Genomic DNA, 27574 nt, shown 5'->3' on the forward strand with positions numbered 1-27574 from the left:
AGGAGGTTTTGTTTTAGTTGGAAGTGTGCACCTTCACCTCTTCACCAGATCCACTTTGGAGCTCATCTGGAAGAACAAAAAGCTAGTTTAGGAATTTGGTTTTGTTCAGTGCCCCAAGGCTGGTAGTTTGGGATTTTTTAAGGTTGAAACAAATTCATTGCCTTGACTGGGTCTCAACCCCTTCCTGCCTTGGCCTGCACTTGGTCTCATCTCCTTAAATTCTTAGTCCCAAGAAAGTTTTGGTCTTGTCTTGATCTCAACCCTTCTTTGTCCTGGTATTGACTTAGATCCCCAAATCTTGTTTAGGACTTGGTTTCAACCTGCTTGGTTCCTGGTTTTGACTCTGTCCCCACTCTACAAAAGCTCCCCGCTGGTCTCAAATGCTTAAAATCTCTCGATTTAGTCTCAAGCTCTCAGTCTTAGTCTCAACTTGGTGTCTGACGCTTAAATATTTGTCTACACTCAGTGTCACGCATCCTTAGAACACTTTCAACTGTATTTTGATCATCAGGCATTCTCACCAACTGGTTTGGTCTGAGCGTCCGGGGAGCTGGGTTCCGGCGGCCACCGCAACTCGCCGCTCTCCACTTCTGGCCCATCTGTCGGCTCCACCACAATGGATGGAAGCCTCTTGGACAACTTTGGATGCCTTTCATGGGAATCTGGGAATATCTGCAAGCTCATGTAAGGTTGACTGCAGGGTGGTGCAGCGGTAATGTGGTCAGTGAACATGTGACAGCATATCTCCAAAAGAGAAAGAAGAATTGTTTTGATTTTATGCAAAAGCCAGATCGACACTGCTTTAGGGTAAGACTGTCAGACTTCACAACATGCGTGGCACCTGATCATGTGGTTTGTCTCTACCGCTACTAGTGGCGCTTGTCTTTGTCCTTGTCTGTTGTTTATCCATTTTTACATTTGGCACTTGTCTCTATTCTTGCACTCTTGTACGCTGCTGTGACAAGTAAATTTCCCCGCTGTGGGACAAATAAAGTTCTATCATCATCACAAGCAAAGTAAGATCAGAGATGGTGATTTCTGGGGCTTCAAAATGAGTGTGGCGACATTGGCTCCTCTTTCACTGGCTCCAGTGACTCATTCACCAAACCAATCATGAGCGCTGCTGGACCTGCAGTGAAGACAAAGCCGGCGCAAAAACCATGCAAAAATCCCTGTGCACACCCGCTTCTGGAAGGATACTGCGTCCTGGTCACCTCCCACCGCACCCGTCTCCAAAGAGTTCATTACTTGGGTCATCCTGCACAGAGGAAACACCTCATTAGTCCTTAATCCTTAGTCCTGTGTCAAAGCATATTGGTAGCATACATTTTTCAGTTGTTTTCTTCTTTGTTTGTTCAAATATAACAACTGCAATGGTGCATGACCTGAGCTGAGCATGGTTTGGACTCGGTCTCAGTCGGTCAAAGTCTTGGTATAACTCTCAAAGGACTTAATTGAGTCTCAGTCCATTCAAGTCTTTGTTTCAACTCCTCAACAACCACTCAAAGTCTTGAATTCAGACTGTCATAGTCTTGGTCTTGGCTTGGTTTCAGTCTTTCAAAGAACTTGACTCGGTTTCAAGCCCTCACTGTCAAAATCATGACTTAGTCTCGAGCCATAATTGGTTTTTCGAATATCTTCATCTTGACTTGGTCTCAAGCCTTCAAAGAACATGATTTGGTCCCTGCTTCTCGTAGTATTTTTCTTAGTGCTAACTCCTTCAACTCTTGGTCCTGACTTGATCTACACCACTTAAATAAAATCAGTTACACCTCTGATGCTGCAATTATTGTATGGAAGCAGCCAGAGATGCGGGCTCAGGAAAATCAATATAGAGTACAGTGACGTGCGGTAAGGTTCATGACTGGGGAAGCACTGACGTCGACCCCAGTAAAAATTGTCCAGCACCTAACCGTGTCACAAAAAAGGTTGGGGAATGCTGCTTTAGTCTGGCTTATTCATTATTTAATTTGAACTATTTTAATTAAAATCTCATTAATTAATAACTAATTAAAACTAATTAATTAAATTAATTAAAATCTCAGCAGTCTTCACACAGAAAAACACTCAATAAAGCACATGTAATCAAAAACTTGTTTTCGATCGTGCATACCACTCCGTTTGCTCTGAAGTTCCGTTGTCCAAATCAAACCTTTTTACTCCGGAGTTGGTCTTCCTTTACTGATGACCTCCTGCTTCGACCGAAAATCCATAATTCAAAATCGTTTGGATATGTAATCCTCCATTGTAAAACAAAATGTAAAAACGGGAAAAAACCCGAATGTAAAACGAAACAAATGGACGACTGCTCCTCAGTTGTTCACTGTAAATTTGAACTGAAGATCTCTTATTCTACAGGTAGGTGCATGAAGCATCCCGGGATCACTAGCACCTCCTGCCATAAGGATGGAGAACCTTTTTTCGTAGCCTCCGTAAGATCTCTTTTTCAAAGCCATTTTGTTCATCTAAAGAAACACGACGTGACAGATGACAAAAAGCACAAGATATTATATACACCAGCTTAACTACGAAAATTAATTCATATAGCCACAGTGTTTGAACACTTAAAGAGCGACATAGCGAGCAGTTCAGTCTAACTGCATAGCCTGTCAACATAGGCAGCCATGTGATTACGCAATCCTCAGAGGAGGCAAGACAGGACATTGGCTCCTCCGAGCGAATCGTCATCAGTTTTAAAAGAACTATAAAAATTCACCGATTTTGTTTCAAAATGATACAAAATTATTGAGATTAAAAGGAAAATGACTTTATAATAAAAACAATTGAATTTGGTTTTCCCCTTTTCGTGATGGCAGGGGAGGCGCAGCCTCCCTTGCCTCCTCTGACCGCACGTCCCTGATAGAGTACTTGATCACAACTGTGAATTTTCCATTGGTGTGCTTTTGAAGGTTGTGCTCCAGCCTTCCTCAACACGCCAAAGCCTGAATGCAACCTTTATTCATCTCCTAGTTACACAACGTGCCTGGCTCCAAACGACCTTCTGTGGGTTTTCAACACAGACGCTCGTATCTTGTTGACGCGCTTTAACTACTGCTGGGGGCTTTCCTCAATGTTCTGCAACGCTCCCACACAAACGCGTCTTTTCTTTCCAGTGTAGTCGGCAGCTGTTGGCCATTTGGCGGCAGCCAGCGAGCTCGGTGATAGCCGAGCGTCGATCAACGGCTCGCTTTGTGGACTCCATCGCCATGGAGATGCTGGTTGGGACAGTCAGCAACCGCACCGTTCCAACAGGAAGGGGTGGACGAGTATGGCCTATAAACCTGCCTGCCGCCTGCTCCCGAATCATCCGAAATCGTCCGGCCTCCCATTCGGCTCTCTCAACAAGTTATGTGTCACTTTTCATAAAATTGGTCAGCAGTGGACTGGCAGCTGCTGTTGCCATGGATACCGAGGGATGAGATTCCTGAGGAGTTGAGTGAGCGGAGCACTTTGCTTGAGCGTGCAAGGCCCACAGATGATTTGGGGGCCACTCGTGCATGGCGTCAATCACCCGAAGACACCTTGTTGAGTCAAAAGCTGCCGTTGCTTCTTTTTCCTCATCACAGCACAATGAAACTCTTGTCCCTCCGCAGTGGCCAAGTTCTTCATAAGAGTTAAAGGATGTTCAAATATGTTTCCTCTCCACACACACCGTGCAGCTTTGTGGTATTTTCAAGTCATTTCCTCTTCCCTTTTTGTTTCTGCAGCGCAAAAATGTTCATAGTGTGCGTGATGGATGATGAATAATTGAGCTTTTTCACAACAGGTAGCCGAGTTGCTTACTGACACTATGAATACATTAAGAGTGACTCGCTCTATGAAGAAACACCCACACTTCCACATACACACACACAAAACACCAAATGTGTCAAATATGCAACAGCTGCAAGGGGAAAGTTTCGACAGTTTACTCTTGCCTTCTTCATAAAAATACAAGATCGAATATACAAATGTTTGTTTGGTTTGCTGAATAAAAGCTTCATACCTGTGTGTTGGTCTAGAATCTAGCTCCTCATCACACGGTTGCTGCTGCTGATGCAGATACTGATGAAGATGCGGACTGTTGTGTTGTGGGCGACAGGCGGCTGAGTCTCTTGGTCAAGTTGCCCAGCAAAGTGTTGGGCGCATGCGTAGTTGAGAGCGCCACGACTACTCCAAGTACCGTCGGAAATATGGCTACCTCCAATCCGACGCGGTACTGAATCAACCTGAATCCAATGGGTTATCTGTCACTCAACCTTTACACCTAACCTTTACTCGTTGAATCGCTCCGTTCCCATTGTGGGATAGCGGACAAAGTCACATTGTCTGACATGTTTAAATCAACGAGCGCAGTACAGTGGTTTACACCTTTGCTTTTACGACGTATAACTGAACGGAGCATACGTTCAGGCGCAAGCCTCGAGGCTTTCGGCATCTTTAAAGTGCCGGTCGACGAGTCGTCTTTAAATTACCCCGAAAACGTCAACAAAAACCCAATTGGTTGGCGGAGAAGGAGTCCGCCCTGTTTTAAATAAACTTCACGAGTGCTTTAAGTTGTTCTCATTCAGATCGTCCGAACGTAACGTTACTTCGGCGGTAGCTAGTTTGGCTAATGTCTGGACTAATTAGACAGCGTTGCGAAAATATTTTGTTGAAAAATAAAAAAATGGTGCCTCATTAGTCACTCTGTTTTACATTCGGAACACTGGGAGTGTAAGTGCATTTTTTACGGTGAGCTGTGTCTCCCTCTAGGGTGGAAATGCAATATCGACCGGCAAAGCCGCCATGTTCAAAGGTATCGGGACAGATCACTTGAGACTCGAGGCACAAAAGCATAGCGGTCGGAAGTAACCAACTTACTTTTACATAATTCCATCCATCCATTTTCTGAACCGCTTCGTCCCTACGGATGGTCGCGGGCGTGCTGGAGCCTATCCCAGCCGTCATCGGGCAGTAGGCGGGGGACACCCTGAACCGGTTGCCAGCCAATCGCAGGGCACACAGAGACGAACAACCATCCGCACTCGCACTCATACCTAGGGACAATTTAGAGTCTTCAATCGCCCTACCAAGCATGTTTTTGGGATGTGGGAGGAAACCAGAGTGCCCGGAGAAAACACAATTTTAATATTTAATGTTGTGACGAAATTTTACTTTCACTCCATTAATTTTGAAATGGATATCTGTGCTTTCTTCTCTATTTGGTCAAAATGGGGCTTGGGTCTCTTTTTTCTTTTAACGTACATAAATGAGATCATGAGAGCTCGTAAGTCACCCCCGCAGTTGATATTTTGATTGATTGAGTTGTCAACAAGTACTTAACTGTCTCGTGCAGGGGTGCCAGACCTTCATCCAGTTTCACATACTCCTGGCCCAATGACGAGCCCGCTTTCATTACATTGACAACCAGTCAATCAAGTAAGTGCCATATTTCAGCAGCCTAATTTATCTCAGACTACCAAAGACACATTTCTTGTGTTTTTTTTTTTACATATCTAGCCAATAAAAAGATGATTCTGATGAAGCAAGTTTGATAAATGCATGTTTGGATGAGATTGGTGTGGGAGAACTCACCTGGAGCTCAGTCCTCCCATCATCAACATGCGGTAAGATATGACCTCTTCAGACATGCTTGGACTAATAATATGTATTTATTGATGTGTATATTGCAAACATTTGGAGTTGAAGCATATGGAATAGTCCAGAGATCATTAAAAGCTATTTACACAGCTTTATTATTATTCACACTGGCTGAGAAAGCACTGCTGATACATATGCATGTATGTACTGTAGCAAATGAGATTTAAGCAAAAATAGGGATAAAAAATACAGCAGTACACTTTGTCATCATCGTAACCGTTACATTTCTTTTTGTGTGTTTCCTATACTGCATCAACAAGAATACCTCAGCGAATACACAGACACACACACATGCGCGTAGACACACGCACACACACACACACACACACACACACACACACACACACACACACACACACACACACACACACACACACAGTGTTTTATGACTATCGTAAACATTCATTTTGCTATAGCCTCATTGTTAACACCCTTGTGATGGTAGAGCACAAATGCAGCTAGTAAACATTTTCTGTACCACACGTAAGCATATTTAGGGAAGCCCTGTCATAAGACACCTAGATACATAGCTTATTAACAATTTCATTGCGTTTTTCTTCTGCCAAGACACTTTGTCCATCTCTTTTTCTTTCTGCAACATGCAGCCAGAGGTTCCATTAATCCCTGCTTTTGATTAAACACTGACAAAGTTCTACTTGTAGACCAAGGAAGTTGATTTAGCTAGCACCTCACTTCTCAGCACCGTCAAAAAATCTAATTTTCTCCGAGTGAACGGATTCTCTGAGACGCTGGATGGACGAAGCCGCCTCCTCGTTGGCGAAGAACTCGGTGGGGTCGATGGTTTTGGTTATTTGTTTGGTAATCACAAAGGTTTCTGTGCTTTCGCGCGATGTTTCGTGGACAATACGTTTCTGCGACACTGTCCTCCTGCTGCTCTGAGAACTCTCCACTGTCCACGATGACGAGGATTGGCCGGCCTCGCCTGCCGACTGGACGGTAGACAGAAGTTTGGTGTGATGTGATTCAGGGCCTACTTGTACGTTGGATGTAAAGACGTGTATTTTCTCCGACGCCATTCTGAGTGTTTCCTCAGAGGAAGACAAGATCTCAGACGACAGAATAGTTATCTTCTCTGGTAAGTTTGACTCGACTGTGATAAGCTCTGACCTGGCAGTGGAAGTTTGAACATTCCTCTCTCCCATATCTGGAGGTAGGTTCAGATCAGAATATTTGGCCATGACCTTGGTTGGAGGAGAAGAGGGCAAACTGACATACTCGCTTGTTGCTGTTGAGCTGATGTCAGCAAAGATGTCTGAAGACTGCATAGAACAAGTTGGGCTCATGTCCTCTTCATGTTCTCCTTGTGGGCTCTTTTTATCGTTCTCGTCATTTTTGCAGGGCGTTTTGGCAGGTTCTGAAGGTGAGGAGAGCCCAAATGTTGGAAACCTAAACCATCCTGTGCGCTCAGGACTTTTGGTCACTTGTTGCTTGGGCTCTTTGTCCTTACGTTCTATGACTTCCTTTGAGTTGTCTGGGTCTTCTTCCTCTTTTTCTGTTTTTGACACATCAAATTCAACGTCAAGCTTTTCAAGGACAGCTCCAAATGATGTGGGAGTGGCTTGCAATGGTTTACCATCTCCATTCAGTTCAGCTTTCATCTCTCGTTGATTGTCTTTATATTCTGTGTCAGGTGAGACACTTTCTCCTTCTGGTTTTTGTCGTGAAAATGCTAGTCTTGGCATTTTGAAAGATGGCAGTTTGAATTTGCTCGGAGAGACGGGACTCAGAGCGTCATTCCCTGTCCCTTTGCTCAACTTGACGTCAACCTCAATCTTTGGTGCTTCTGAAATGGTACGTTCCAATTGTTCAACTTCAACATCCGGCAGCTTAGTCTCAGCCTCAACATCTGGTAATGGTTTCAGTTTGATTCCTAATTCTCGGAGTTCACCTCCTGGAGTTGTCACTTCCATAGACTGGCCTTCAATGTCAATGCTGGGTATTGAAACCACCTGCTTTGCATCATCCTCAGGTATCTCTGGCTTTATGCCATCAATTTCGGTGTCTTTACCCACATCAGGCACTTCAACATTTGGTGGAGAACCTCCAAATTTAGGCAATTTGAAAGATGGTAATTTGAATTTTGATGGAGAAACTTTGGTACTACTTCTTTGAGCTTCAATCTTAGCACCTTCTATTTCCACTTTAGCAGATGGTAGTTTCATTTCAGAATCTTGGAGTTTAAGGTCAACAACTGGCAGTGAGATATTTCCATCTTTCTTTGACAAGCTTATGTCAATGTCAGGGCTTTTAGCTTTTGGCATTGTAATCTTGCTGTTGACATCCACTTCTAGTGGTTGAAACTCCACTTTAGGTGAAGTTTCCATTTTTCCTTTCAGAACAGAAACATTAACATCTGGATCAATATCAACTACAGAGTCTTTACTATCCTTGGTGATAGAGAATTTGGGAAATGAGAAAGTTGGTAGTTTGAATTTTGATGGTGAAACTTCCACGCTCCCTTGTTGTGGTTCAATTATAGGCACTTCAATATCCACTTTGGCTGATGGTAGTTTAACGTCAACATCGGGGAGCTCAACTTCAGCTTCCGGGAATTTGATTTCTCCATCTTTCTTTGATAAGCTTATATCAAAGTCGGGTCTTTTCATTTTTGGCATGGTGATGCCAAACTTTGGCATTTTGAACTTGCTCTCCTGACCATCTATTTTGACATCAACATCTGGCATTTGAAACTCTACTTTAGGTGAAGTGATTTCTAATTTCCCTTCTGGAATCGAAACATCAACATCTGGGAGATCAATCTCAACTTCAGCCTCTTTGCTACTTTGCTTGGTTAATGAGAATTTAGACCCTTTCATTTTGACATTAACATCTGTTGCAGCATCAAGAGTTTTAGCTTTAACATTTAATTCTGGTGATTTTACATCTGCTCCCTCCACCTTGATCCCTTTGTCCATATTAGGTCCTTCCACACTGACCTGAGGTAAAGCCACACCCAATTTTGGTAATTTAATTGTTGGTAATTTGAATTTTGATGGCGATCCTTCAACACTACCTGGTTGAGCTTCAATATCCACTTGAACTGATGGTAGTTTAACATCAACATCTGGGAGTTCAACTTCAGCGTCCGAGAGTGTGATCGCTCCATCTTTTTTTGGTAAACTTATGTCAATATCGGGGCCTTTCATTTTTGGCATGGAGATGCCAAATTTTGGCATTTTGAACTTACTCTCCTGACCATCTATTTTGACATCACCATCTGGTGAAGTGATTTCCAGTTTCCCTTCTGGAACTGAAACATCAATATCTGGGGTATCAATCTCAACTTCTGACTCTTTGCTACTTTGCTTCGTTAATGAGAATTTGGGGAATGAGAATTTTGACCTTTTCGTTTTGACATCAACATCTCGAGTAGCATCTGGAATTTTAGCATCCACTTTTATTTCTGGTGATTTTATATCTGCTCCCTCCACCTTGATCTCTTTGTCCATATCAGGTACTTCAACACTGACCTGAGGTAAAGCCACACCCAATTTTGGTAATTTGAACGTTGGTAGTTTAAATTTTGATGGAGATCCTTCAACAATACCTGGTTGAGCTTCAATTAAGGGCGCTTCAATATCCACTTGAACTGATGGTAGTTTAACGTCAACATCTGGGAGTTCAACTTCAGCTTCCTGAAGTTTGATCTCTCCATCTTTTTTTGATAAACTTATGTCAAAGTCAGGTCCTTTGATTTTCGGCATGGCGATGGCAAATTGAGGCATTTTAAACTTGCTCTCCTGACCATCTATATTAACATCAACATCTGGTGATTTCAAATCGACTTTTGGTGAAGTGATCTCCAAATTTGCCTCTGGAATGGAAACATCAACATCTGGGAGACCAATCTTAACTTCTGACTCTTTGCTACTTTGCTTTGCAAATGAGAATTTGGGAAATTTGATTGTTGGTACTTTGAATTTTGATGGCGATCCTTCAACACTACCTGGTTGAAAATCAACCTCAGGACCTTCTATTTCCACTTTAGCTGATGGAAATTTAACGTCAACATCCGGGAGTTCAACTTCAGCTTCTGGGATTTTGATCTCACCATCTTTCTTTGATAAGCTTATATCAAAATCAGGTCCTTTCATTTTCGGCATGGATATGCCAAATTTGGGCATTTTAAATTTGCCCTCCTGACCATCTATCTTGACATCAACATCTGGTGAAGTGATTTCCAGTTTCCCTGCTGGAACTGAAACATCAACATCTGGGGGATCAATCTCAACTTCTGACTCTTTGCTACTTTGCTTTGTTAATGAGAATTTTGGGAATGAAAATTTTGACCTTTTCATTTTGACATCAACATCTTGAGCAGCATCTGGAATTTTAGCTTCCACTTTTATTTCCGGTGATTTTACGTCTGCTCCCTCCACCTTGATCTCTTTGTCCATATCAGGTACTTCAACACTGACCTGAGGTAAAGCCACACCCAATTTTGGTAATTTGAACGTTGGCAGTTTAAATTTTGATGGAGATCCTTCAACACTACCTGGTTGAGCTTCAATTAAGGGCGCTTCAATATCCACTTGAACTGATGGTAGTTTAACGTCAACATCTGGGAGTTCAACTTCAGCTTCCTGAAGTTTGATCTCTCCATCTTTTTTTGATAAACTTATGTCAAAGTCAGGTCCTTTCATTTTCGGCATGGCGATGGCAAATTGAGGCATTTTAAACTTGCTCTCCTGACCATCTATATTAACATCAACATCTGGTGATTTCAAATCAACTTTTGGTGAAGTGACCTCCAAATTTCCCTCTGGAATGGAAACATCAACATCTGGGAGACCAATCTTAACTTCTGACTCTTTGCCACTTTGCTTTGAAAATGAGAATTTGGGAAATTTGATTGTTGGTAGTTTGAATTTTGATGGCGATCCTTCAACACTACCTGGTTGAAAATCAACCTCAGGACCTTCTATTTCCACTTTAGCCGATGGAAATTTAGCATCAACATCCGGGAGTTCAACTTCAGCTTCTGGGATTTTGATCTCACCATCTTTCTTTGATAAGCTTATATCAAAATCAGGTCCTTTCATTTTCGGCGTGGAGATGCCAAATTTGGGCATTTTAAATTTGCCCTCCTGACCATCTATCTTGACATCAACATCTGGTGAAGTGATTTCCAGTTTCCCTGCTGGAACTGAAACATCAACATCTGGGGGATCAATCTCAACTTCTGACTCTTTGCTACTTTGCTTTGTTAATGAGAATTTTGGGAATGAAAATTTTGACCTTTTCATTTTGACATCAACATCTTGAGCAGCATCTGGAATTTTAGCTTCCACTTTTATTTCCGGTGATTTTACGTCTGCTCCCTCCACCTTGATCTCTTTGTCCATATCAGGTACTTCAACACTGACCTGAGGTAAAGCCACACCCAATTTTGGTAATTTGAACGTTGGCAGTTTAAATTTTGATAGAGATCCTTCAACACTACCTGGTTGAGCTTCAATTAAGGGCGCTTCAATATCCACTTGAACTGATGGTAGTTTAACGTCAACATCTGGGAGTTCAACTTCAGCTTCCTGAAGTTTGATCTCTCCGTCTTTTTTTGATAAACTTATGTCAAAGTCAGGTCCTTTCATTTTCGGCATGGCAATGGCAAATTGAGGCATTTTAAACTTGCTCTCCTGACCATCTATATTGACATCAACATCTGGTGATTTCAAATCAACTTTTGGTGAAGTGACCTCCAAATTTCCCTCTGGAATGGAAACATCAACATCTGGGAGACCAATCTTAACTTCTGACTCTTTGCTACTTTGCTTTGAAAATGAGAATTTGGGAAATTTGATTGTTGGTAGTTTGAATTTTGATGGCGATCCTTCAACACTACCTGGTTGAAAATCAACCTCAGGACCTTCTATTTCCACTTCAGCTGACGGATATTTAACGTCAACATCCGGGAGTTCAACTTCAGCTTCTGGGATTTTGATCTCACCATCTTTCTTTGATAAGCTTATATCAAAATCAGGTCCTTTCATTTTCGGCATGGAGATGCCAAATTTGGGCATTTTAAATTTGCCCTCCTGACCATCTATTTTGACATCCACATCTGGTGAAGTGATTTCCAGTTTCCCTGCTGGAACTGAAACATCAACATCTGGGGGATCAATCTCAACTTCTGACTCTTTGCTACTTTGCTTTGTTAATGAGAATTTGGGGAATGAGAATTTTGACCTTTTCATTTTGACATCAACATCTGGAGCAGCATCTGGAATTTTAGCATCCACTTTTATTTCTGGTGATTTTATATCTGCTCCCTCCACCTTGATCTCTTTGTCCATATCAGGTACTTCAACACTGACCTGAGGTAAAGCCACACCCAATTTTGGTAATTTGAACGTTGGCAGTTTAAATTTTGATGGAGATCCTTCAACACTACCTGGTTGAGCTTCAATTTTAGGCACTTCAATATCCACTTGAACTGATGGTAGTTTAACGTCAACATCTGGGAGTTCAACTTTAGCTTCCTGAAATTTGATCTCTCCATCTTTTTTTGATAAACTTATGTCAAAGTCAGGTCCTTTCATTTTTGGCATGGCAATGGCAAATTGAGGCATTTTAAACTTGCTCTCCTGACCATCTATATTGACATCAACATCTGGTGATTTCAAATCAACCTTTGGTGAAGTGACCTCCAAATTTCCCTCTGGATTGGAAACATCAACATCTGGAAGACCAATCTTAACTTCTGACTCTTTGCTACTTTGCTTTGAAAATGAGAATTTGGGAAATTTGATTGTTGGTAGTTTGAATTTTGATGGTGATCCTTCAACACTACCTGGTTGAAAATCAACCTCAGGACCTTCTATTTCCACTTGAGCTGATGGAAGTTTAACATCGACATCCGGGAGTTCAACTTCAGCTTCTGGGATTTTGATCTCGCCATCTTTCTTTGATAAGCTTAACTCAAAATCAGGTCCTTTCATTTTTGGCATGGAGATGCCAAATTTGGGCATTTTAAATTTTCCCTCCTGACCATCTGTATTGACATCAAGATCTGGTGAAGTGATTTCCAGTTTCCCTGCTGGAACAGAAACATCAACATCTGGGAGGTCAATATCAACTTCAGAGTCTTTGCTACTTTGCTTGGTTAGTGAGAATTTGGGTAATGAGAATTTAGACTTTTTGATTTTGACATCAATTTCTGAGGCAGCATAAGGAATTTTTGCTTCCGCTTTTAATTCTGGTGATTTTACATGTGGTTCCTCTACCTTGATCTCTTTGTCCATATCAGGGACTTCCACACTGACCTGAGGTAAAGCCACACCCAATTTGGGTAATTTAAATGCTGGCAGTTTGTATTTTGATGGCGATCCTTCCACACTACTTGGGTTAGCTTCAATTTTAGGACCTTCTATTTCCACTTTAGCTGATGGTAGTTTAACGTCAACATCGGGGAGTTCAACTTCAGCTTCTGGAAGTTTGATCTCTCTATCTTTCTGTGATAAGCTGATATCCAAGTCAGGTCCTTTAATTTTTGGCATTGAGATGCCAAATTCGGGCATTTTAAACTTGCTCGCTTGGCCTTGTATATTTACATTAGCTTCTGGTGATTGAAACTCTACTTGAGGTAGAGTGACCTCCAAATTTCCCCCTGGAATAGAAACATCGACACCTGGGAGGTCAAGATCGATTTCAGCCTCTTTGCCACTTTGCTTGGTTAGTGAGAATTTGGGGAACGAGATTGTTGGTAATTTGAATTTTGATGGCGATCCTTCCACGCTACCAGGTCGAGCTTCAATTTTAGGAGCCTCAATATCTACTTTAGCTGATGGAAGTTTAACATCAACATCCATGAGATCAACTTCACCTTCGGGGAGTTTGATCTCACCATCTTTCTTTGATAAGCTTATATCAAAGTCAGGTCCTTTCACTTTTGGCATGGCAATGCCAAACTTTGGCATTTTAAACTTGCTCTCCTGACCATCTATTTTTATATCAACATCTGGTGGTTGTAACTCTACTTCTGGTGAAGTGATTTCCAGTTTCCGTGCTGGAACAGAAACATCAATATCTGGGGGATCAATTTTAACTTCAGCCTCTTTGCTACTTTGCTTAGTTAGTGAGAATTTGGGGAATTTTATTGTTGGTAGTTTGAATTTTGATGGTGATCCTTCAATACTACTTGGTTGAGCTTCAATTTTAGGCACGTCGACATCCACTTGAACTGATGGTTGTTTAACATCAACATCGGGGAGCTCAACTTCAGCTTCCGGGAATTTGATGTCTCCATCTTTCTTTGATAAGCTTATATCAAAGTCGGGTCCTTTCATTTTTGGCATGGCAATGCCAAACTTTGGCATTTTGAATTTGCTCTCCTGACCATCTGTATTGACATCAACATCTGGTGGTTGAAACTCTACTTCTGGTGATGTGATTTCTAGTTTCCCTGCTGGAACACAAACATCAACATCTGGGAGATCAATCTCAACTTCTGACTCTTTGCTACTTTGCTTTGTTAATGAGAATTTAGGGAATGAGAATTTTGATCTCTTCATTTTGACATCAACATCTGTAGCAACATCAGGAATTTTAGCTCCCATTTTTAATTCTGGTGATTTTATATCTGCTCCCTCCACCTTGATCTCTTTGTCCATATCAGGTACTTCAACACTGACCTGAGGTAAAGCCACACCCAATTTTGGTAATTTGAACGTTGGCAGTTTGAATTTTGAAGGAGATCCCTCAACACTACCTGGCTGAACGTGAATCTTTGGATCTTCAATTTCCACATTTGCAGATGGTAGTTTCATGTCAGCTGCTTTGAGTTGAACCTCTGCCCCTGGGAATGTGATATCGCCATCTTTCTTCGCCAAACCTATGTCAATGTCAGGCCCTTTTACTTTTGGCATGGATATGCCAAACTTTGGGAATCTAAATTTGCTCTCCTGCCCTTCTATATTGACATCTACATCTGGTGGTTGAAACTCTAGTTTAGGTGAAGTGATTTCCAGATTCCCTGCTGGAACTGAAACATCAACATCTGGAAGACCAATCTCAACTTCAGATTCTTTGCTACTTTGTTCGGTGAATGATAATTTTGGAAATGAGATTGTTGGTAATTTAAATTTTGATGGCGATCCTTCCACGCTACCTGGTTTAGCTTCAATTTTAAGACCTTCTATTTCCACTTTAGCTGATGGTAGTTTAACATCAACATCTGGGAGTTCTGCTTTAGCTTCTGGGAGTTTGATCTCACCATCTTTCTTGGATAGGTTTATGTCCAAGTTGGGTCCTTTCATTTTTGGCACATTGATGCCAAACTTTGGCATTTTGAACTTGCTCTCCTGGCCATCTATATTGACATCAATATCTGGTGTTTGAAACTCTACTTCTGGTGAAGTGATTTCCAGTTTCCCTGCTAGAATCGAAACATCAACATCTGGGAGATCAATCTCAACTTCTGACTCTTTGCTACTTTGCTTTGTTAGTGAGAATTTGGGGAATGAGAATCTAGACGTTTTCATTTTGACATCTGTAGCAGCATCTGGAATTTTAGCATCCACTTTTATTTCTGGTGATTTTATATCTGCTCCCTCCACCTTGATCTCTTTGTCCATATCAGGTACTTCAACACTGACCTGAGGTAAAGCCACACCCAATTTGGGTAATTTGAACGTTGGCAGTTTAAATTTTGATGGCGATCCTTCAACACTACCTGGTTGAGCTTCAATTTTAGGAACTTCAATATCTACTTGAACTGATGGTAGTTTAACATCGACATCTGGGAGTTCAACTTCAGCTTCCTGAAGTTTGATCCCTCCATCTTTTTTTGATAAACTTATGTCAAAGTCAGGTCCTTTCATTTTTGGCATGGCGATGCCAAATTTGGGCATTTTAAACTTGCTCTCCTGACCATCTATATTGTCATCAACATCTGGTGATTTCAAATTGACTTTTGGTGAAGTGACCTCCAAATTTCCCTCTGGAATGGAAACATCAACATCTGGGAGACCAATCTTAACTTCTGACTCTTTGCTACTTTGTTTTGAAAATGAGAATTTGGGAAATTTGATTGTTGGTAGTTTGAATTTTGATGGCGATCCTTCAACACTACCTGGTTGAAAATCAACCTCAGGACCTTCTATATCCACTTTAGCTGATGGAAGTTTAACATCAACTTCAGCTTCTGGGAGTTTGATCTCTCCGTCTTTCTTTGATAAACTTATATCAATGTCGGGTCCTTTCATCTTTGGTATGGCGATGCCAAATTTTGGCATTTTAAACTTGCCCTCTTGGCCTTCTATATTGACATTAGCTTCTGGTGATTGAATCTCTACCTGAGGAAGAGTGACCTCCAAATTTCCCTCTGGAATGGAAACATCAACTTCTGGGAGGTCAATATCAACTTCAGCCTCTTTGCTACTTTGCTTGGTTAATGAGAATTTGGGGAATGAGATTGTTGGTAACTTGAATTTTGATGGTGATCCTTCCACGCTACCAGGTCGAGCTTCAATTTTAAGAGCTTCAATATCTACTTTAGCTGATGGAAGTTCAACATCAATATTCGGGAGTTCAACTTTACCTTCAGGGAGTTTGATCTCACCATCTTTCTTTGATAAGCTTATATCAAAATCAGGTCCTTTCATTTTCGGCATGGAGATGTCAAATTTGGGCATTTTAAACTTGCCCTGGTGACCATCTATATTGACATCAACATCTGGTGAAGTAATTTCGAGTTTCCCTGCTGGAACAGAAACATCAACATCTGGGAGGTCATCATCAACTTCAGATTCTTTGCTACTTTGCTTGGTTAGTGAGAATTTGGGTAATGAGAATTTAGACTTTTTGATTTTGACATCAATTTCTGAGGCAGCATCAGGAATTTTTGCTTCTGCTTTTAATTCTGGTGATTTTACATGTGGTCCCTCTACCTTGATCTCCTTGTCCATATCAGGGACTTCCACACTGACCTGAGGTAAAGCCACACCCAACTTGGGTAATTTAAATGTTGGCAGTTTGAATTTTGATGGCGATCCTTCCACACTACTTAGGTGAGCTTCAATTTTAGGACCTTCTATTTCCACTTTAGCTGATGGTAGTTTAACGTCAATATCGGGGAGTTCAACTTCAGCTTCTGGAAGTTTGATGTCTCCATCTTTCTGTGATAAGCTGATATCCAAGTCAGGTCCTTTCATTTTTGGCGTGGAGATGCCAAATTTGGGCATTTTAAACTTGCTCTCTTGGCCTTGTATATTTACATTAGCTTCTGGTGATTGAAACTCTACTTGAGGTAGAGTGACCTCTACATTTCCTTCTGGAATAGAAACATCGACACCTGGGAGGTCAAGATCAACTTCAGCCTCTTTGCTACTTTGCTTGGTTAATGAGAATTTGGGGAATGAGATTGTTGGTAACTTGAATTTTGATGGTGATCCTTCCACGCTACCAGGTCGAGCTTCAATTTTAGGAGCTTCAATATCTACTTTAGCTGATGGAAGTTTAACATCAACATCCGGGAATTCAACTTCACCTTCAGGGAGTTTGATCTCACCGTCTTTCTTTGATAAGCTTATATTAAAGTCCGGTCCTTTCATTTTTGGCATGGTGATGCCAAACTTTGGCATTTTGAACTTGCTCTCCTGACCACCTATATTGACATCAACATCTGGTGTTTGAAACTGTACTTCTGGTGAAGGGATTTCCAGTTTCCCTGCTGGAATCGAAACATCAACATCTGGGAGATCAATCTCAACTTCTGATTCTTTGCTACTTTGCTTTGTTGATGAGAATTTGGGGAATGAAAATTTTGATCTTTTCATTTTGAGATTAACATCTGTAGCAACATCAGGAATTTTAGCTCCCACTTTTAAGTCTGGTGATTTTACATCTGCTCCCTCCACCTTGATCTCTTTGTCCATATCAGGGACTTCCACACTGACCTGAGGTAAAGCCACACCCAATTTTGGTAATTTGAATGTTGGTAGTTTGAATTTTGATGGCGATCCTTCAACACTACCTGGTTGAAAATCCACCTTAGGACTTTCTATTTCCACTTTAGCTGATGGTAGTTTCACGTCAACATCGGGGAGCTCAAGTTCAGCTTCCGGGATGTTCATGTCTCCATCTTTCTTTGATAAGCTTGTATCAAAGTCGGGTCTTTTCATTTTCGGCATGGAGATACCAAATTTTGGCATTTTGAACTTGCTCTCCTGACCATCTATTTTCACATCAACATATGTAGCAACATCAGGAATTTTAGCTCCCACTTTTAATTCTGGTGATTTTACATCTGCTCCCTCCACCTTGATCTCTTTGTCTGTATCGGGTACTTCCACACTGACCTGAGGTAAAGCGACACCTAATTTTGGTAATTTGAATGTTGGCAGTTTAAATTTTGATGGTGATCCTTCAACACTACCTGGTTGAAAATCAACCTCAGGACCTTCTATTTCCACTTTAGCTGATGGTAGTTTCACGTCAACATCGGGGAGCTCAACTACAGCTTCCGGGAGTTTGATCTCTCCATCTTTCTTTGATAAGCTTATATCAATGTCAGGTGCTTTCATCTTTGGCATAGAGATACCAAATTTTGGCATTTTAAACTTGCCTCCTTTATGTTCAATTTCAGCATATAAAGGTTCAGCATCAATCAGATGTTCTTCCATTTTCAACTCTGCAGTCCCAATATTCACTTTTCCAAGATCAAGTTTGGGAATATCTGGACATTTGATGTCAACATTTGCCTTTAGGTTTTTCTCACTGTGCTCAAAATTAGATTTCAAAGCTTGCATTTGTAAATCGGGTTTCTTAATGTCAATATCTGTCTGTATTCCATCAGTTTGTCCAATATTTACATTTAGTTTAGGAGTCTGTGAAATTGTTTCATCAGTTATATGACGATTGACATCAATTTCTTTCTTTTTTAAGTTGAACTCAATTTCAGGCCCTTTGAGTTTTGGCATTTTTACTCCGAACTTTGGCATTTTCAACTTCATTCCCTCTCCATCCATTTTTATTTCACACGCTTTAGATCCTTCAATTTCCACGCTAGGTGCGGAAATGTTAAATCCAAGGTCCTTTGTTGGAATATCAACGTTGGCATCAACCTTGGCCTTTGGCACAGTAGCATCTCCAATTTCCTTGGATAAACCAAAATCAACATCAGGTACTTGAACTTTCAATTTTGGCATTTGAAATTTGGCTTTGTGTCCATCAAGTTCAACCCCAGACAGACGTTGTTCAGGTGTTTTGTCTTTCTGTGGTGATGCCTGTGCTTTTCCGGGACTTAAATCCACATCTAAGGCTTCTTTGATTTGTTCCTCTGGTTCAGGATCTAGTTTTTTTTTGAAAATGTTTACATTGAGTTGTGGTCCAGTGATTTCTGGTATCGTGAAATCAAATTGCGGCATTTCAAACTTACGTCCTTTTGCTTCCTGATCTCCTGGCAACCCTGCAATGTCAACTGCCATCTTCTCTTCCGGAGTATATTTGTATGCGCCTAATTGAACATCAGGTGATTTGACTTTTCCATCAGTTTTTGACGAGCTTAAATCGATTTGTGCACCTCTTAACTTTGGTAATGATACTTCAAATTTCAGGTTTTGTAACAGGCTTCCTTTTCCATCAAGTTCCCACTCAATGGGGGATTCTGCTGAATCGATGTATTCAAGTTCACCAGTACTTATCGCAGCAGCGGACGTGATGCCTTCTCTTATTTCTTCTTGGAGGAATATAGTTCTTTCTCCTTTCACCTCGTCATCCTTGGGCCCAGAAATATTTGGCTTTGGTAAATACATTCCGACCTCAGGGATTCTAAAGTCTGCCTTTGAAAACCCGATGCTCGGCAAAACTATCTTTGCCGACTTTGATTTCTTATCAGATTCTTTTGAGTCGAGCGCAGATTGGCACTCTTGTGTCGTCTCTGTATTTGTTGGGTCCATCAGGGTCACAGTGAAAACTTCTTCTGAACTTAAATCACCCGGTTTGATCTTTCGTATCTTGAAAGAAGTCTTGGATAATTCTGGATTGGAAGCGTCCTCTTCCTCTGCCTTACTGATGGGTGCCTCCTGTTTTGTTTTGCCATCAGCAACTTTAGTGGGCGTTTTCATTGATATTCTCTGAGCATTGGCATCTATCACAGTGATTTCTTCTGGAATAGGTACTCCACACATATCCACCTTTGGTAATTTATATCCAGGCAACTTCGAAACAGCCTCTTTCACGCTATCCACATCAATTGAGAGTTGCACTGTTTCTGGTAGTTCATCGTGGGCTCCTTTGACTTGTTTCCTTCGCGACATGTCCTCCATACCAGGGATTTCAATGTCTTCACGCTTGGGAAGTAGGGTTCTTTTTTTAGTTTTGCCTTTACGCGGGGATGTTTGTTCAGTTTCAGTCTTTTGCTCGGGCTGATCCCCTCTAACAATGCCTAGGTCTGCTATTTCTAAACTTGCGCCCAGTGTTTTGAGCCTTTTAGGTGATTTTGCTTTTGCCTCTTTCTTGTTCGATTTGTCCTTCCCCATTATTTTCATTTTAAATTCGGACTTTTCTTTTTTCTTTTTCTTACCATCGGGAGACAGTGGTCCAGTAGGGCTTTCTTGACCAGTCAGAGCCACCGTTAGATCGGTTGTTTTCAACGCACTGTCAATAGCAATGAGTTCTACCTTGTGTTGAAGAGCGAGAGGTTTAGTCACTCTTGAGTCAGAATCTTCTATCAGAGTTATCTCTTCTATTCGATGCACTTCAGGCCTCGTTCCTACGGGGCTTTGAAGGCCTTCAGGTGAGCATAATTCAGCTGCTTCTTGTGTGCATGTTGGTGCATCAGTGTCCTGATCCTCAGATGAGCTAACGCGGCCTCTCTTTGTTAGAGATGGAAGCTTCATCTTATGCCGTTTCTTGCCTTTAAGGGCGTCTTGAGTCTTTATTGGGGACTCTGTGTCACTTGTGGTTGGACTCAGCTCCAATTTTCTCTGCTCATCAGCCTCTGAAGAACTGTGAGACCTTGCAAAACGGGACTTCTTCCCTTTCCCTAAGGAGGGAAACTTGGGCCAGGAAATGCGAGCATCACCTCGTCTCTTGGATTTCCCATGTTCTCGCATCTTTGGAGTGAAGGTTTCATCCTCCTAGTTGGGAACAGGAATGTTAGTTTTGCCTTCTAAAAAGAAGACAACATCAAGGGTCTGAAGATGTAACTGAAAATAGTTACAGGAATGATGTCAGACTCAGCGAGGGGCTCCGTCTCTGTGATGTCGGGTTTGCGTTTTAGGCAGAGCTTCACTTTGTAAGCCTGAGCATGCTCCAGAATTTGAATAGCATCCTGATATGACACATTGTCAAAATAGACAGTGGCACTCAGAAGCTGATCTCCTGCATTAAAAGAAGGAGTAGAACATTTTAGTCGGCAAATACTCTTCTGAGCTTTTGTCAAACTGGAAGCATACCTTCTTTGAGTTGTAGACTTTTAGAGGCAGGCGATTCTGGTACCACTTCTTTGATGAAGATGCCGTCTTTACCACCTCCGCCATAGATAAGACCTTCTGCACCTCCATCTTGGGCTGTTTTTACGATCATCCCTGACTCTGGGCTATACGCTTCCTGTGGAAACACCATTATATGGTACGTAGTGTTAGGGTTCAAAAATTATTTTGATCGTATGATTATGTTGGAATGTTGACTAGAATTGAACCTTTGTTAAAACCTTCCACCTTTTTTTGACTCATTGAAACTTTCCACATTGATGTGGAAACATTCTTGCTTAGTTAGTTATCTAAAAAGGCTCCACTTGTATCTGTTTCCACAACCTTGTAAAACAAAGAGCTAAGACAGAGGTGACCCCCAAAACCTGTTCAGTCTCACCCCCACCCTACTTTCTCTCAATAAATAGTCCCTTGCAGGTGAAAGTCAGACTGCTTTTAAGCACCTCTGTACCACACAGGGTGCTGATAGCCGCTTGTGTAAAATGGGCAAACTGTCTCACATGTGGTTCTTGCATAAAAGGTAGAGTGGTGAAAACTCTATCAAACCGGAGAAATTGATTGGAAATGACTCGCCTTCAGTTTGCTCATCTTTGGGGTCGAGCGGCGGTCAAATCCACAGGCAAAGCTTGACCTTTTACCCTTCTTCCCCTTGCCTCGCTTATGGTGTGGGTCATCTTCCTACACCAAACGCAACAACGCTGTCAGCAAACACAGTTACCACCTTTATTTCTTCTCTTGGTGGAATTATAGATGCAAATTTAGTCGGTGCACCAGATGGATAATTGTGAGTTTACATTTGTGACAGTGTGGGGGGGGGACAACTTTCAGTCTCTGTGGCCCTTTTAATTTCGGTCAGGTCGCATAGCGTGTCAGAGTTGTGTGTTTAATAGTTAAAACATCAATGATGAAAATTAGAATGTATTTTTAAAGGAAAGCTCTCTGTGGTGTCAAACACAAGAAGAATTACAGTTGACTCAAATAAGTTCCTGAACTGGAGACAAAATTTCTCTGGTCAATCAGACTCAGTTTGGTGGCCCCTTTTCACTTTCCTGTGCGTTACCTCCTTGTCGCTGTCGCTATACTTCTCCGTCTCCAGGTGTTCTTCCACGGGGGACGATCCCTGAGGGCGTGGTCTCTCACCCTCGGTGAAATGAGACGGCTCGTCACATGCCTGTAGATGACGCGGTAGGTAGTCCGTGCTTTAATTTCAGATTTTTTTTTGCTTCACATTTCCAGTATCCGGCAAAAGGTGTGATAATGACACTTTGCTGAGTCAACAAAAGCTGTGATTGTCCTTCAGTTATGGAAAGTGCTTAAGTTGATTTTCAGATATCTCTACTCTACCTAAGTATTTGTATGTTGACGTTTTACTTTTACGCTCTATATTTCAAAACAGGTATCTTCTTCTCAGTAGCTGTACATTTCAGAGTCAGAGTCTGTGGCATTTGTCCTCATTTGAGATCTGCCTCTTCAAAAGTCCAAGATCCAACAACTGGTTTCTATGAATCCATTCCACTCAAATATATATTCAGACTCACCGAGTGGTCCTCTGAGCCGAGATCTGGCGCTCTCAGCCTTCGTCCAGCTCCTACGGACAGAAACACAAAAAACTCCTTCAACATTTGTTGTATCTCATTGGAGCCTGAAGTCTGCTGCGTAGAGACTTTGACGAGTTCTTCCTGGCAACAAATCCCCCCGAGGGCCATCTCCTCCATGTTCTCTTAAGTGATCCTCTTTATCGATCCATATATGAGACACATTTCCAAAAAGGAAAGATCAGACTACAAATGCATCTGGTTTGTTGTTGTTAGTTTCAGAAGCCATGTTGTTTACCAACTGACAGTAAGACCTCACACATTTTGCTAACCTTTCTCATGTGAGCTCCGACTGCTTCTTTAAGTGCGTTAGTGTGTTAAGAAATGGCGCTCTGTTCACTTTGGGGGGGCAAAACAACATCAAATCACATTCCACTCGATGATAAGAAGAAACACTGGTCCACATTCATTTGACCCAATGGAACATTCACCATCTAATCTCTATATTGAATCAAAAGTCTGAATAACCGACATATTGACTTAAGCAGTTCACCTACCTGCTGATGTTATTTGTTCAAGTCCTGGAACTGACCCCAGGCACCTCTGAACGCAACCAGTGCCTCAAATGATTTGTTCAGCCTGGTACAGACAAAAAAGGTGGCAGTACACGCGCTCACCTTCCATATGTGTGGACACAGAGGGGTGTGGATGTTGGGTGTCGAAAGTCAAACTTTACACCCAAGTTCCGGCTGCCTATGATGCCTTTCACACAGGCAGTCTTCTGACTCTCTCGCTGATGTACTTGTACATACCGCTGGCTCCAAAACAGTCGCTTTTCATTTGATCCCAAAATGGCTCATTTGTTCCACTGCTAGCATTGCATTGTGAAAGAGGGTGAGCCATTTTCAACACTTTAGTATAATTTGTAAAATCAACAAAAGATAAATAACTATGTTGTAAGTCATTCGATTTTCATGTCGACTTCAACCCACTATTTTGTTTTTGTAGCGTTCTCCCAGTCGACTTTTGTCAGCTGCTACAACAAACCTCAGCTCTGTTGTTGCGTTTCTGACACCCCTGTGTTAATAGTTGTGAGTGGCAAGCATCGTCTCTGCCTTCATCCTGATGTTCCAGGATATTGGCGTGAACTGGATTAGATGGAATAAAGGTAGCAGCCAGATGCCGTCCGGTGGTGTCAAGGCTATAATCATTGTTGTACGTGGCGCTGATGATGTGCTGTTCAGTTCAGTGGCTGTGTGCGACGGCTTTTATGTGTCCAGCAGTGCACATGAGAGGAACTCCTTTCTCAAATATTTGCCATGTGCAAATATAATATGTGCAGACCTTCAAGGAGACATAATTATTTCAGTTATTAAAATAAAATGATTTAGCAAAAGATCAAGAATTAAGGTACATTTTTTAGTCTACAATTTTGCCTCGCTCCAGTGAGAACAAGCAGTAGAGAAAATGGACAGGTGACTTCCGAGGCCCTAAAGTTATCGACCACGTTCACTCCCACAATGGTGCCACAATGGTGCAAACGCCCGGTTCTGACTGTGACGTCGACGAAATTCCACATTCAACTCAATTCAGTTAGTCTGGCGAAATCTGTTTGTGCGGCGCATGTCGCAGACACGTTGCTACACAACTTGCTACCCACCAGCAGGGGGTGGCGCATGTCGCAGACACATTGCTACACAACTTGCTACCCACCAGCAGGGGGTGGCTATGATGTAAATGAGCAACACTGAAGTCATAAATGGTTAATGATAATAATAAACATCTCGCATCCAGGTACACATTCAGAAATATGAAACTCAGAAAAAGATTGACCCGGCTGGTTGGTTTGACACCAGGCACTTGCCTGATTGTATATACGACATTGAAAAGCGAATATTTAGATTGTCGCTTGGCCGCTTATATTGATAGCCGTTGGAACTCAAGTCAACTCATGGTTGAGACACACTGAAGCGGCATTTTGTCAGCAGCAGGGCACACTGCAGATGATCTGCTGCAGGTTGACACTGCAGCTCTCGACGTGGGTGTGGCTCCACTTGTCTCAGAGCGCTTTGCCTTATCTCGTTTGTTTCTTTTACCGACGACGTTCACGTTTGATGCCGATCGTGCTGTCTTGCAGAAACAAAAGCTAAAGCGGTTAGAGAATTGTTTCCTGTCTGATGGTCTCGCGTAACTCGACCAAGTCGTCAAAGGTCACACGACCGCTCGCTTGCACTCGGACACAAGCCCCTTCCACCGCTGCCGAGAATATGATTTATAATTGGATTTCAGCCCAGAAACGCAATTGGATTTCCACCTCGAGCTCTCAGTGTACAATATCCTCATCCACTGAAACAAGAAATTGAAGCTACTTCTTCAACGTAATCTCAAAATTTTCTATCTGAAACTGCTTATTTCCACAAAGTGTTTGTGTAAACAACACTCCACTGAACAATTTGACCTCATTACCATGGCAACATGAACGGTAGAATCAGTTTTTTTTTTTTAATGGATACATATTTGTTTCATATTTTTCTGAATTTCTGTATCTTTAACTTTTGGTTCATGTTCAGGCTGGGACACATTATCGCTTGTTAGATGTCTCCAAACATATTTCTTTTGCGTTTTTTATTTCTTGATGGACATCATGACATATCAAGTCAAAGTCAGCTTTATTGTCAATCACTTCACATGCCAAGACACACAAAGAGATCGAAATTGTGTTACCCACTATCCCACGGTGACAAGACAAATAACAAATCATATAGAAGAGTATCAAACGTTACAGCATTGCCAAGCATTTCAGGATAATTAGCTACTTTCACGCTGTCTGTGAATGCCATCTTTTCACTGGTATTTATTTATAATTCCAGTTTTATATATAAAAGGCACCAATGCAATAAAATGTGGGTGAGGGATTTGACCAAGTGATTTTCCGATATTCGAAATCGTATCCAGAATGTCAATGTCAAGAATGAGTTGAAACACCCCTCTGACCTTGACCTTGAGTGTCTTACATCCTAAAGAAACAAAATGGACACTTTGTCATCTTCTCAGAGACGTTACAGAACCTGAGACTAAGGTGCTTTTTTGAGAGCGAGGGCAAAATGATAGAGCTCGATGAGCGTCAGGCAACTGGAAAATGTCATCAGCTTCAGATCACAACTGTTACTAGCATCTCAAACGTATTACTCAAGAAACGCGATCACTGGGCCTTCAGCCAACTTGAAACTTTGTTCTGAAGTTTGAATCTTGTCTTGAAGTTTGAAAAGGAACCACGACTGACATTGGACCAGTCCAAGCAGAAGCAAAGAGTTTTGCGCCAGATTCACTAGCTTCTTCCTGCTCCTTTTTTGAACATGTTGATTTATTTGTCTCATTGGTCTTATTGAAAATTATGTGAAACTGTGAAAGAAAAAAAAAAAAAAGATTTTGTGTTTAGTCGATCTCATGTTCAAAAATAAACTTCAACTTCAACTTCCCGCTCTCTTTCCGACCAGTATTAGGGCACCAGTTGCAGTCAAAGTCTGCACAAAAGACAGCATCATGTGCCACCACATCACCGTAACGTAAAGTCTGCAAGAATTTGTCCCTTTGACCCTCGTCGTATCTAACTGCCTCGAGGCATCGAGCACGTGTGCCGCATCAGCAGGCAAGTCAGCAGGATGAGAGTAGCAAAGAACGAGTTAAGCCTGCTCGGCATCTGCTGCAAGGTTACAGGTGGCGCATTATGTATTTTTTTTGTTTTAGTCTGGTGCAGCTGCGCTTTGGGTGCCACCGCTTCTGTGCAGCAGCAGCAGCAGCTGCAGGATGGCCAGCTCGCCAGAAGGGATGATGAAATCTCTGCAGACGACACACCCAGCGCTCACTGCAGGTTGGCATTGGCACCACACACACACACACACACACACACACACACACACACACACGCACACACTGCCGCTGAGTCAGCAGGATGTTGTTTTCCAATCATCTATCTGTGCTTCTTCTACTGCCCACCCGAGAGGTGTCAAAGTAATTTATATATATATATATATATATATATATATATATATATATATATATATATATATATATCAATCATAATTTCTGTTAAACAGTGGTTAGAATGAATGCTTAAAAAACACACTTCACGTTTATGTCTAGATTTTGTGGCAAAAAGAAAAGAGTGAATCCCTTCCAAGGCGACACGCCTCGTTCGCTTTAGTGGACCTCGAGAGATGATATGCAGTCTTGCCCCTGGGCCCTAAGTAGAACACCCTTAGCCTGAGTCAATCTCAGCTGACTTTGAACAAGAGATGCGAGGTACACCTTGGATTGGTCGCCAGCCAATCACAGTGTGCATCATGACAAGCAATGGACTTGTTGCCAGTTGACATGAAGTAACACCCACGAACCATTTACAGCTCATTGTCATTGTAGCTAAGATTGAAAATCATAACTGTGGATTCACCTCTTCATATTGCTACGTTGTGCATTTTGTTATTACAGTATACTATAGTTTATTGACAATCAAATACACATGCCACGTCACCTTGAAAGGATTTGATGAAAACAAACTCTACAATGCAAGACAAAATTCCACTTTCTTGCCAAAATGAAATCAAACAACTCTATCAAACATGAAAGTCAACTTGCTTTAGTATGGCACAATATCTCATTCCTCCGGGCCTTGAGATTGACATATCATTTAGAGTCAAGCTATCATGAATTTTGGGGTGGGGTGGGTTAGAGCACGCAATATTCATACCCTGAACCTCCGAACTGTGAGGCAGACTGCTAACCGCTTGTACCACCGTGAAGCCCCCCAAAAAACATTCAATGTCAGATCCAAAGGGAAAGATGATCACCTGTACCAGAGGGCGCGCCGTGCCAGTTAGGGAAGGCCAGGTGGAAACAGTCGCACATGATGGTGGTGGCTGCAGAGAAGACAGGCTCCTAAGTTGTAAAGGGCGGGACAGGCGGCCG

General features: G+C 41.9%; 1 protein-coding gene and 1 long non-coding RNA gene across 2 annotated transcripts; both read right to left on the bottom strand.

Moving 5' to 3' along the window:
• Positions 1–521: 521 nt before the first annotated feature.
• On the bottom strand, positions 522–4925 carry LOC147045592 (uncharacterized). The gene is made up of 4 exons (XR_015068344.1): positions 4843–4925; positions 3986–4208; positions 1201–1258; positions 522–672 (listed from the first exon to the last, which is right to left on the bottom strand). It is a non-coding gene; the product is annotated as an uncharacterized LOC147045592 (long non-coding RNA).
• An 810-nt stretch (positions 4926–5735) lies between these two features.
• On the bottom strand, positions 5736–27514 carry LOC147045593 (uncharacterized). Its single transcript, XM_085932711.1, has 11 exons — positions 27457–27514; positions 22613–22662; positions 22135–22245; positions 21648–21752; positions 21039–21192; positions 20804–20964; positions 18504–20720; positions 16057–18353; positions 10803–15882; positions 8541–10439; positions 5736–8402 (listed from the first exon to the last, which is right to left on the bottom strand). The coding sequence occupies exons 1-11, from the start codon at positions 27512–27514 to the stop codon at positions 6312–6314; spliced, it is 14223 nt and encodes a 4740-aa protein (XP_085788837.1). The 3' UTR covers positions 5736–6311.
• Between the last annotated feature and the right edge of the window lie 60 nt (positions 27515–27574).

The sequence above is a fragment of the Syngnathus leptorhynchus genome, chromosome 15 (assembly GCF_054491065.1).
Source record: "Syngnathus leptorhynchus isolate UIUO chromosome 15, UIUO_Slep, whole genome shotgun sequence".
Classification (NCBI taxonomy): domain Eukaryota; kingdom Metazoa; phylum Chordata; class Actinopteri; order Syngnathiformes; family Syngnathidae; genus Syngnathus; species Syngnathus leptorhynchus.